Source organism: Oncorhynchus mykiss, chromosome 6 (assembly GCF_013265735.2).
Source record: "Oncorhynchus mykiss isolate Arlee chromosome 6, USDA_OmykA_1.1, whole genome shotgun sequence".
Classification (NCBI taxonomy): Eukaryota; Metazoa; Chordata; class Actinopteri; order Salmoniformes; family Salmonidae; genus Oncorhynchus; species Oncorhynchus mykiss.
The window spans coordinates 93585167-93598190 of NC_048570.1; the positions used below are offsets into that span (position 1 = coordinate 93585167).

Below are 13024 nucleotides of genomic sequence, written 5' to 3' on the forward strand. Positions count from 1 at the left end.
CCAGATTTTTTTTACGTATTATAAAATGGATTAAATGACAACAACAAAAAATCTCAGCAATCTACATACACGCAATACCGCATGACAAATCAAGAACCGTTAAAAAAAAAATCTTTGCAAATTTATCAAAAAACAGAAATACCTTATTTACATAAGTATTCAGACCCTTTGCTATGAGACTTGAAATTGAGCTCAGGTGCATCCTGTTTCCATTGATCATCCATTGGAGTTCCCCTGTGGTAAATTCAATTGATTGGACATGATTTGGAAAGGCACGCACCTGTCTATATAAGGTCCCACAGTTGACAGTGCATGTCAGAGCAAAAACCAAGACATGAGGTTGAAGGAATTGTCTGTAGAGCTCCGAGACAGGATTGTGTCGAGGTATAGATTTGGCGAAGGGTACAAAAACCTTCTGCAACATTGAAGGTCCCCAAGAACACAGCTGGCCTCCATCATTCTTAAATGGAAGAAGTTTGGAACCACCAAAACTCTTCCTAGAGCTGGCCGCCCTGACAAACTGAGCAATCGGGGGAGAAGGTTGTAGCGTCATACCCAGAGCCTCAACTCTGTAATCGCAGCAAATGGTTCTTCAACAAAGTACTGAGTAAAGGGTCTGAATACTTATGTAAATTTAATATTTCAGTTTTTCTTTTTTTTATAAATGAGAAAACAAATTCTAAACCTGTTTTTGCTTTGTCATTATGAGGTATTGTGATGTCATTATGAGGTATTGTGATGTCATTATGTGGTATTGTGATGTCATTATGAGGTATTGTGTGTAGATTGATGAGGGGAAAAAAACAATTTAATCAATTTTACAATATGGCTGTAACGTAACAAAATGTGGAAAAAGTCAAGGGGTCTGAATACTTTCCGAAATCACTGTAAGGCTCTGGGTATTTCTATCTATCAGTCAATAGACCTATGGTTAAACGGTCCCCAGAAGCCTTCCCATCCAAAGGTCTTCAATTAAGTCTCCATGCAGTCTTTTTAATTAAATGTTTAAATGCCTTTGTCTAATATATCATTGTGTGTTTATTTCATATATTTTTTTGTTTATCATTTATTTTCCTGAGATTCCTTTTGCCATTGAAATGCTCAATCTGATTGTGTGGCTCTGCCGATACACATGTTAATATGCTGGAGAATAGGATCCTCCAGGCTCTAGTCTAGAGCCGACCATTGCTTACCTCTTCAAGCTAGGAGGAGGCATATGCAAATAAAAGATGACTGGTCATTGGTCATAATAATCTGATTGTGATGTCATGCTGTGAGCCAATAACTCCATCCTGCCTGAACAGAATGAAATTCCAGGCGATTTTTTTCCCCTCTCTCTCCAAAAAGATTACACTAAAAATACATTATCGTAATGTTCACAATTTCAGTGTTATTTTGACCTCATAGAGTGGAAATATAATTTAAAAAATAAATAGGAGAATCACGTTTTTCACTGTACTGCCCCTTTTAACAGCATAATAATTTAATCAACAAAATGTAAGCTATGTTACTTACTACAATCACTCTGCATAGAATAGAAAGATCCTCAAAATGAGTTTTATTTCATAGTTAAGTTTATAAAATAACATTGGTTCGTGTATGATTTCACATTTTGGTTAATTTAATTTCATGTAACCATTAATCAATATAAGTAGGCTAGTATAGATTAGTAGAATATTTGATACTGTTGATCACTCACTGCTAATTTCCTCAGTTGGCCTAGACCAGGCTGCATGTAACTGGTTTAAACAACTACTTGACAGATAGAGCTCAATGTGTATCTACTGATGATGCTAAATCGGGTTTCCTTGATATTAAGAAAGGTGTCCCGCAGGGGTCGATTCTGGGTCCTGTACTCTTTACTGTTTGCATCAAAAATATCTACTTGTCTGTAAAACAAACTGTAACCTACACTTGTATGCTGTTGATACTGTTGTGTATGATATTGACCCCAACGTTGACCAGGCTCTATCTGAACTACAGTCCGTCTTCATTGTATTACAGAACAACTCAATTGACCTGAAATTAGTATTGAATGCAGGTAAAAACAAAGTACATGTTGTTCTCTAGAGCACATAAAAACAACTACGATGATTTCAGCATATGTACTTTGGATGGTTCTTCATATTGATCGTGTCCCTGCTCACAAATACCTGGGCATCTGGATAGATGGAAAGCTGTCTTTTATAAAACACATTGATGAGTTCGCTGAGAAGCTGAGAATTAAAATGGGCTTTTCTTCTATAGAAACAGCTAAATGGTAGAAAGCAGATCATTCAGACAATAGATCATGAATCTGCCGCTTGACCACAGAAAACAAATAAAAATGAATTGGTGAAGACCAAAAAAATCGAGATATATACACACACACACGCACGCACGCACACACACACACACACACACACACACACACACACACACACACACACACACACACACACACACACACACACACACACACACACACACACACACACACACAAACGTCATATGGAGGGAGCAGAGCAGTCTGGGTCTTCATGATTCAGAGATGGTTGAGATGCTGAAGATTGTATTGTCTGATCTGGTATCTGATGTTCTAGTCTCGTTCTATGTCTGAGTTCTGTTCTCTCATTATATATAAACAGCTATTACATAACAACTCAACCATGAAAAGCCCTTCCCTCAATTTCTGTTCCTCTTCTCTGGTCAAAAGTAGGACTCACTTCAGCACTGCTGACAATAACAACATGTGTAGAATTGCTTGCTCAGCATTCATATGTACATTATGCATTGGTTCTGACATTCTCACAAGATCTCACAATAGGTTGTCAAACAGAGTTATAGACCTGTTAGGTTGTTGTATAAAGTTCACAGAGTTATAGACCTGTTAGGTTGTGATTTAAAGTTCACAGTTACTTCACAGTAGTGTAAATAAATAAGAATGAAATAATATTATTGTATGTACAACAAAAATATAATATTTATTTTCTTGACAGATTTGACAGTTATGGCAGTGAGTTTGTGGTGGCGGTGGTTGATGACATCATCGTTGTCCTGGCAGAGACAACGATCTGCTCTCAATCTTGGTCACATGACTCTGGACCCAGGCCTGAGATGGGTCGACACAAAATCGATTCTCTTTCTTTGTTGTAAACCTGCAACCAATAAACAACAGACATATATTTAGGGGTAACTAAACAAGGCACACACCAAACTCACATGTGGAAGACTTCTGTATGGATGTTCCAACATGATTCTGTGTGTATTGTGCAGGTACCTACAGTCCTACTGGCTGAGTATGAAGACAAGTATCGGACCTTTCAGTTACATTCAGAATCACTATGTCATTATTAGGACTGTCAAACCATTACAACATTCTATCCAGAATATGTTTTACCATTCATCTATATATATATACAGTGGGGCAAAAAAAGTATTTAGTCAGCCACCAATTGTGCAAGTTCTCCCACTTAAAAAGATGAGAGAGGCCTGTAATTTTCATCATAGGTACACTTCAACTAGGACAGACAAAATGAGAAATAAAATCCAGAAAATCACATTGTAGGATTTTTAATGAATTTATTTGCAAATTATGGTGGAAAATAAGTATTTGGTCACCTACAAACAAGCAAGATTTCTGGCTGTCACAGACCTGTACCTTCTTCTTTAAGAGGCTCCTCTGTCCTCCACTCGTTACCTGTGTTAATATCACCTGTTTGAACTTGTTATCAGTATAAAAGACACCTGTCCACAACCTCAAACAGTTACACTCCAAACTCCACTATGGCCAAGACCAAAGAGCTGTCAAAGGACACCAGAAACAAAATTGTAGACCTGCACCAGGCTGGGAAGACTGAATCTGCAATAGGTAAGCAGCTTGGTTTGAAGAAATCAACCTAGTGAATGACCTGCAGAGAGCTGGGACCAAAGTAACAAAGCCTACCATCAGTAACACACTATGCCGCCAGGGACTCAAATCCTGCAGTGCCAGACGTGTCCCCCTGCTTAAGCCAGTACATGTCCAGGCCCGTCTGAAGTTTGCTAGAGAGCATTTGAATGATCCAGAAGAAGATTGGGAGAATATCATATGGTCAGATGAAACCAAAATATAACTTTTTGGAAAAAACGCAACTCGTCGTGTTTGGAGGACAAAGAATGCTGAGTTGCATCCAAAGAACAACATACCTACTGTGAAGCATGGGGGTGGAAACATCATGCTTTGGGGCTGTTTTTCTGCAAAGGGACCAGGACGACTGATCCGTGTAAAGGAAAGAATGAATGGGGCCATGTATCGTGAGATTTTGAGTGAAAACCTCCTTCCATCAGCAAGGGCATTGAAGATGAAACGTGGCTGGGTCTTTCAGCATGACAATGATCCCAACACACCGCCCGGGCAACGAAGGAGTGGCTTCGTAAGAAGCATTTCAAGGTCCTGGAGTGGCCTAGCCAGTCTCCAGATCTCAACCCCATAGAAAATCTTTGGAGGGAGTTGAAAGTCCGTGTTGCCCAGCAACAGCCCCAAAACATCACTACTCTAGAGGAGACCTGCAAGGAGGAATGGGCCAAAATACCAGCAACCTTGTGAAGCCTTACAGAAAACTTTTGACCTCTGTCATTGCCAACAAAGGGTATATAACAAAGTATTGAGATAAACTTTTGTTATTGACCAAATACTTATTTTCCACCATAATTTGCAAATAAATTCAGTAAAAATCCTACAATGTGATTTTCTGGATTTTTTTTTTTCTGGATCAATTTTGTCTGACATAGTTGAAGTGTACCTATGATGAAAATTACAGGCCTCTCTCATCTTTTTAAGTGGGAGAACTTGCACAATTGGTGGTTGACTAAATACTTTTTTGCCCCACTGTATATATTAATGTAGAACCTCTGAGGTTGCAACCATGCATCCCAAGCAACACAGAGTTTGTAACCATGCAGCACTAGCAACAGAGGTTGTAACCATGCATCCCTAGCAACAGAGGTTGTAACCATGCATCCCTAGCAACAGAGGATGTAACCATGCAGCCCTAGCAACAGAGGTTGTAACCATGCAGCCCTAGCAACAGAGGTTGTAACCATGCAGCCCTAGCAACAGAGGTTGTAACCATGCAACCCTAGCAACACATTTGGACCCGCCCACCAAGGATATAGAACATGTTATGTCCCGTAGAAATCTAAATCTGTGTGTGTGTGTGCGTGTGTGTGTGTGTGCGAGTGCGTGCGTGCGTGTGTGTGTGTGTGTGTGCGTGTGTGTGTGTGTGTGTGTGTGTGTGGTGGTGGTTAACTTACACCAGTGCTTGGCGAGGGCAGCTACTAGGGGTTCTAGAAACTGAAACCACTGCACCAAGAGGGATCCTCCTCGGGGAGAACTTCACACAGCAGTCTCTGGTAGTCTTTAATGAAATCCCCATGACATCTGGAAACAAAGAACGATCGCACTCACTGGTCAACACAGGCATCTCATGTGGTGCTTTTTCCTATACACTCATATGCATAATGTACACACACACTGTACAAACACACACACACACACCTGCAGACGTCATATGCAGGGAGCAGAGCAGTCCAAGGAGGAGTAGAGCAGTCAGGGTCTTCATGGTTCAGAGATGGTTGAGATGCTGAAGATTGTATTGTATGAGATGTTCTCTGATGTTCTGGTCTCTGATGTTGTGGTCTCTGATGTTCTGGTCTCTGATGTTCTGGTCTCTGATGTTCTGGTCTCATTCTATGTCTGAGTTCTGTTCTGATCTCTCATTATATATAAACAGCTATTACATAACAACTCAACCATGAAAAGCCCTTCCCTCAATTTCTGTTCCTCTTCTCTGGTCAAAAGTAGGACTCCCTTCAGCACTGCTGACAATAACAACTTGTGTAGAATTGCTTGCTCAGCATTCATATGTACATTATGCATTGGTTCTGACATTCTTGAAAGGTATCAAAATAGTTTGTCAAAATAAGTTGTTGGTTAAAATCTCACAGAGTTATAGACTTGTTGGTTAATGTTCAGAGTTATAGACCTGTTAGGTTGTTGGTTCATGTTCAGAGTTATAGACCTGTTAGGTTGTTGGTTAATGTACAGAGTTATAGACCTGTTAGGTTGTTGGTTAATGTACAGAGTTATAGACCTGTTAGGTTGTTGGTTAATGTTCAGAGTTATAGACCTGTTAGGTTGTTGGTTAATGTTCAGAGTTACAGACCTGTTAGGTTGTTGGTTAATGTTCAGAGTTATAGACCTGTTAGGTTGTTGGTTAAAGTTCAGAGTAATAGACCTGTTAGGTTGTTGGTTAAAGTTCACAGAGTTACAGACCTGTTAGGTAGTTGGTTAATGTTCAGAGTTATAGACCTGTTAGGTTGTTGGTTAATGTTCAGAGTTACAGACCTGTTAGGTTGTTGGTTAATGTTCAGAGTTATAGACCTGTTAGGTTGTTGGTTAAAGTTCAGAGTTATAGACCTGTTAGGTTGTTGGTTAAAGTTCAGAGTTATAGACCTGTTAGGTTGTTGGTTAAAGTTCAGAGTTATAGACCTGTTAGGTTGTTGGTTAATGTTCAGAGTTATAGACCTGTTAGGTTGTTGGTTAATGTTCAGAGTTATAGACCTGTTAGGTTGTTGGTTAATGTTCAGAGTTATAGACTTGTTGGTTAATGTTCAGAGTTACAGACCTGTTAGGTTGTTGGTTAATGTTCAGAGTTATAGACCTGTTAGGTTGTTGGTTAATGTTCAGAGTTATAGACCTGTTAGGTTGTTGGTTAATGTTCAGAGTTATAGACCTGTTAGGTTGTTGGTTAATGTTCAGAGTTATAGACTTGTTGGTTAATGTTCAGAGTTACAGACCTGTTAGGTTGTTGGTTAATGTTCAGAGTTATAGACCTGTTAGGTTGTTGGTTAATGTTCAGAGTTATAGACCTGTTAGGTTGTTGGTTAATGTTCAGAGTTATAGACCTGTTAGGTTGTTGGTTCATGTTCAGAGAGTTATAGACCTGTTAGGTTGTTGGTTAATGTTCAGAGTTATAGACCTGTTAGGTTGTTGGTTAATGTTCAGAGTTATAGACCTGTTAGGTTGTTGGTTAATGTTCAGAGTTATAGACCTGTTAGGTTGTGATTTAAAGTTCACAACTTGGAAATGAGGAAGGGAAAGTGAAAGACAACACATTTCACCAATCTGGAGTGTGTGACAGTTAAACATATATCTAAGAGTTTTGTTGGAGTTGAGTTGAACAGTTTATTCTGTTTCTGTGTTCCTGACTGTTGACCTCTGTTGTCTTGGAAACAGAGTTCTCTGTAGTTCCATGAGTTCTAACACATGAACTGTTTCCTGAAAGAAGAAACAACCAACATGGCTGAATCTGCTGGTCTCTAGTCTATGGAAATAGTTGATATCTGTCCATGTAACTGGCAACACGGCTCAAGTAGTTGTGAAGAACTCGCACTCACAAAATGTGAAGCTCTTGTAATCAAAGTATGAATACCAAAATAAGAATACAATTAACTTCGTTATTAAAATGTTGAAATTATTTAGCTTTATTGCTGAAAAAAAAAAAAAAAAATTGTTGACAAAACAATTTCAAAATACAGTAACTTCACAGTTTTGTAAATAAATAAGAATGAAATAATATTATTGTATGTACAACAAAAATATAATATTTTTTTTCTTGACAGATCTGACAGTTATGGCAGTGAGTTTGTGGTGGCGGTGGTTGATGACATCATCGTTGTCCTGGCAGAGACAACGATCTGCTCTCAATATTGGTCACATGACTCTGGACCCAGGCCTGAGATGGGTCGACACAAAATCGATTCCCTTTCTTTGTTGTAAACCTGCAACCAATAAACAACAGACATATATTTAGGGGTAACTAAACAAGGCACACACCAAACTCACATGTGGAAGACTTCTGTATGGATGTTCCAACATGATTCTGTGTGTATTGTGCAGGTACCTACAGTCCTACTGGCTGAGTATGAAGACAAGTATCGGACCTTTCAATTACATTCAGAATCACTATGTCATTATTAGGACTGTCAAACCATTACATTCTATCCAGAATATGTTTTACCATTCATCTGTATATATTAATATAGAACCTCTATGAGGTTGTAACCATGCAGCCCTAGCAACAGAGGTTGTAACCATGCAGCCCTAGCAACACAGGGGTTGTAACCATGCAGCCCTAGCAACAGAGGTTGTAACCATGCAGCCCTAGCAACAGAGGTTGTAACCATGCAGCCCTAGCAACACAGGGGTTGTAACCATGCAGCCCTAGCAACAGAGGTTGTAACCATGCAGCCCTAGCAACAGAGGTTGTAACCATGCAGCCCTAGCAACAGAGGTTGTAACCATGCAGCCTTAGCAACAGAGGTTGTAACGGTGCAGCCCTGCAACAGAGGTTGTAACCATGCAGCCCTGCAACAGAGGTTGTAACCATGCAGCCCTAGCAACAGAGGTTGTAACCATGCAGCCCTAGCAACAGAGGTTGTAACCATGCAGCCCTAGCAACAGAGGTTGTAACCATGCAGCCCTGCAACAGAGGTTGTAACCATGCAGCCCTAGCAACAGAGGTTGTGTCCATGCAGCCCTAGCAACAGAGGTTGTAACCATGCAGCCCTGCAACAGAGGTTGTAACCATGCAGCCATGCAACAGAGGTTGTAACCATGCAGCCCTAGCAACAGAGGTTGTAACCATGCAGTCCTAGCAACACATTTGGACCCGCCCACCAAAGATATAGAACATGTCCCGTAGAAATCTAAATCTCTGTGTGTGCGTGGTGGTTAACTTACACCAGTGCTTGGCGAGGGCAGCTACTAGGGGTTCGAGAAACTGAAACCACTGCACCAAGAGGGATTCTCCTCGGGGAGAACTTCACACAGCAGTCTCTGGCAGTCATTGCTGAAATCCCCATGACAGCTGGAAACAAAGAATGATCACACTCACTGGTCAACACAGGCATCTCATGTGGTGCTTCTTCCTATACACTCATATGCATACTGTACACACACTGTACACAAACACACACGTACGCTGTGCAGATGTCGTATGGAGGGAGCAGAGCAGTCCCAGGAGGAGTAGAGCAGTCAGGGTCTTCATGGTTCAGAGATGGTTGAGATGCAGAAGATTGTATTGTCTGAGATGTTTTCTGATGTTCTGGTCTCTGAAGTTCTGGTCTCTGATGCTCTGGTCTCTGATGCTCTGGTCTCTGATGTTCTTGTCTCTGATGCTCTGGTCTCTGATGCTCTGGTCTCTGATGTTCTGGTCTCTGATGCTCTGGTCTCTGATTCTCTGGTCTCTGATGCTCTGGTCTCTGATGCTCTGGTCTCTGATGTTCTTGTCTCTGATGCTCTGGTCTCTGATGCTCTGGTCTCTGATGTTCTGGTCTCTGATGTTCTGGTCTCTGATGCTCTGGTCTCTGATGCTCTAGTCTCTGATGCTCTAGTCTGGTTTTATGTCAGAGGTCTAGCTGAACCTCTTGTCTGGTTCTGTGTCAGAAGTCTAGCTGATGCTCTGGTCTCTGATGTTCTGGTCTCTGATGTTCTGGTCTCTGATGTTCTGGTCTCTTATGCTCTGGTCTCTGATGTTCTGGTCTCTGATGTTCTGGTCTCTGATGTTCTGGTCTCTTATGCTCTGATCTCTGATGCTCTGGTCTGGTTCTGTGTCAGAAGTCTAGCTGATGCTCTGGTTCTATGTCTGAGGTCTGATCTGACCTGTCTTTTATACAGAGAGCTGGTCCATCAGACCCATTAACAATTGACGGGGGAATCTCCCCTCTATTCCTTCATTCACTCTGAATGTCTTTCTAAGAAACAACATTCTGCCCTTCAGGTTCCTCTTCCTCAATTCTCTGTAACTCTGTTTCCTCCAGGAAGTTCAGCAGCGCTGCTATTTTCTGAAATACTCAGAATACATTTACTGGAGAATTGCATGTCAAAGGAAGGATATTAAAGTGGACTATAAACTATATGATACATTACATCAAGTACAAGAACAATTCAAATTAAATTAAGTTCTCTACATCATAACCAACTAGTTTGTAAGTCATTCTTGAAATCAACTATGTGTCTTTCAACTTTTAATTGCAGATTTTAGGATGTGTGCATTTTGATTTAAAACCTGTAGCATACCGTTAACCTTTACATCATAGTGAAATTAAATCATAGAGTCTTTTTCAATCAATTCATCTCAGATTTAGTGGGGTGTGGTTTGTGTCTTCCCTCCGTTTGGAAGGTTGGTGGTTCGTTCCCAGGAAGGTTGGTGGAAGGAAGGTTGGTGGTTCGTTCCCAGGAAGGTTGGTGGAAGGAAGGTTGGTGGTTCGTTCCCAGGAAGGTTGGTGGAAGGAATGTTGGTGGTTCGTTCCCAGGAAGGTTGGTGGAAGGAATGTTGGTGGTTCGTTCCCAGGAAGGTTGGTGGAAGGAAGGTTGGTGGTTCGTTCCCAGGAAGGTTGGTGGAAGGAAGGTTGGTGGTTCGTTCCCAGGTCGAGTCATAACAAAAGCCCCAAAAATGGGGCCCAAATCCTCTTTGCCCCTTTAATGCTGAGTGCCAAGCAATCTGTGAATTCCATTTTTGGATGAATGAAATAGTTATAAACACCCACTGATACTTGAGGAATATAACTTATACAGTTGATGTCGGAAGATTACGTACACTGTAGCTAAATAAATGTAAACTCAGTTTTTCACAATTCCTGACATTTAATCCTAGTAAAAATTCCCTGTTTTAGGTCTGTTAGGATCACCACTTTAATTTTAAGAATGTGAAATGTCAGAATAATAGTAGAGAATTATATATTTAAGCTTTTATTTCTTTCATCACATTCCCAGTGGGTCAAAAGTTTACATACACTCAATTGGTATTTGGTAGCATTGCCTTTAAATTGTTTAATTCGGGTCAAACATTTAGGATAGCCTTCCACAAGCTTCCCACAATAAGTTGGGTGAATTTTGGCCCATTCCTCCAGACAGAGCTGGTGTAACTAAGTCAGGTTGGTAGGGCTCCTTGCTCCCACACGCTTTTTCAGTTCTGCAAACAAATTTTCTATGGGACTGAGGTCAGGGCTTTATGATGGCCACTCCAATACCTTGACTATGTTATCCTTAAGCCATTTTGACACAACTTTGGAAGTATGCTTGTGGTCATTGCCCATTTGGAAGACCCATTTGCGACCAAGCTTTAACTTCCTGACTGATGTCTTGAGATGTTGCTTCAATATATCCACATCATTTTCTTTCCTCAGGAAGCCATCTATTTTGTGAAGTGCACCAGTCCCTCCTGCAGCAAAGCACCCCCACAACATGATGCTGCCACCCCCGTGCTTCACAATTGGGAAGGTGTTCTTTGGCTTGCAAGCCTCCCCCTTTTTCCTCCAAACATGATGATGGTCATTATGGCCAAACAGTTTCATCAGACCAGAGGACATTTCTCCAAAAGTATGATCTTTGTCCCCATGTGCAGTTGCAAAGCGTAGTCTGGCTTTTTTTATGGCGGTTTTGGAGCAGTGGCTTCTTCCTTGCTGAGTGGCCTTTCAGATTATGTTGATATAGGACTTGTTTTACTCTATATATAGATACTTCTGCACCTGTTTCCTCCAGCATCTTCACATGGTCCTTTGCTGTTGTTCTGGGATTGATTTGCACTATTCGCACCAAAGTACGTTCATCTCTAGGAGACAGAACGTGTCTCCTTCAGCGGTATGGCGGCTGTGTGGTCCCTTGGTGTTTATACTTGCGTACTATTGTTTGTACAGATGAACATGGTACCTTCAGACATTTGGAAATTGCCCCCAAGGATGAACCAGACTTGTGGAGGTCTACAATGTTTTTTCTGAGGTCTTGGCTGTTTTCTTTTGATTTTCCCATGATGTCAAGCAAAGAGGCACTGAGTTTAAAGGTAGGCCTTGAAATACATCCACAGGTACACCTCCAATTGACTCAAATGATGTCAATTAGCCTATCAGAAGCTTCTAAAGCCATGACATCATTTTCTGGAATTCTCTACACTTTTTAAAGCCACAGTCAACTTAGTGTATGTAAACTTCTGACCCACTAGAATTGTGATACAGTGAATTATAAGTGAAATAATCTGTCCGTAAACAATTGTTTAAAAAAATATTTGTGTTATGCACAAAGTAGATGTCCTAACCGACTTGCCAAAACTAAGGTTTGTTAACAAGAAATTTGTGTGGTTGAAAAACGAGTTTTAATGACTCCAACCTAAGTGTATATAAATTTCCGACTTCAACTTTAAATGCTTCATGAGCTTAGTTGAACTGTGATACCCCATCAGAACCCAGAATATAAGCTTGTTTGACTCAAATGTTTGTAAACAAAGTAAATTGAACCTTTATTTAACTAGGCAAGTCAGTAAAAGGGATATTCTTACCTACAATGACGGACTACATCGGCCGAACCCGGACGACGCTGGGCCAATTGTTTGCTCATGCTGTAGAAACAAGTTAACAAACGCTACGGGTAGTTTTGGACTGGACAAGACTACAGTATACTCTGTATCTCTCCCCACAATCACACCAACTTCACTAGACTACTGTAGACTCTGTGTCTCTCCCTACACTCACACCAACTTCACTAGACTACTGTAGACTCTGTATCTCTCCCTACACTCACACCAATTTCACTAGACTACAGTAGACTCTGTATCTCTCTCCACACTCACACCAACTTCACTAGACTACTGTAGACTCTGTATGTCTCCCTACACTCACACCAACTTCACTAGACTACTGTAGACTCTGTATCTCTCCCTACACTCACACCAACTTCACTAGACTACTGTATACTCTGTATCTCTCCCTACACTCACACCAACTTCACTAGACTACAGTATACTCTGTAATTCTCCCCACACTGACACCAACTTCACTAGACTACAGTATACTCTGTAATTCTCCCCACACTCACACCAACTTCACTAGACTACAGTATACTCTGTAATTCTCCCCACACTGACACCAACTTCACTAGACTACAGTATACTCTGTAATTCTCCCCACACTCACACCAACTTCACTAGACTACTGTATCTCTCCCCAC

General features: G+C 40.8%; 2 protein-coding genes across 2 annotated transcripts; both read right to left on the reverse strand.

Moving 5' to 3' along the window:
• Positions 1 to 2937: 2937 nt before the first annotated feature.
• LOC110516630 (C-C motif chemokine 13) lies at positions 2938 to 5750 on the reverse strand. The gene is made up of 3 exons (XM_021595015.2): positions 5519 to 5750; positions 5275 to 5401; positions 2938 to 3137 (listed from the first exon to the last, which is right to left on the reverse strand). Exons 1-3 carry the CDS (start codon positions 5580 to 5582, stop codon positions 3026 to 3028), a joined length of 303 nt encoding a protein of 100 aa, XP_021450690.2. The 5' UTR covers positions 5583 to 5750; the 3' UTR covers positions 2938 to 3025.
• A 1854-nt stretch (positions 5751 to 7604) lies between these two features.
• LOC110515104 (C-C motif chemokine 4-like) lies at positions 7605 to 9212 on the reverse strand. The gene is made up of 3 exons (XM_021594144.2): positions 9005 to 9212; positions 8765 to 8891; positions 7605 to 7803 (listed from the first exon to the last, which is right to left on the reverse strand). The coding sequence occupies exons 1-3, from the start codon at positions 9069 to 9071 to the stop codon at positions 7692 to 7694; spliced, it is 306 nt and encodes a 101-aa protein (XP_021449819.2). The 5' UTR covers positions 9072 to 9212; the 3' UTR covers positions 7605 to 7691.
• Between the last annotated feature and the right edge of the window lie 3812 nt (positions 9213 to 13024).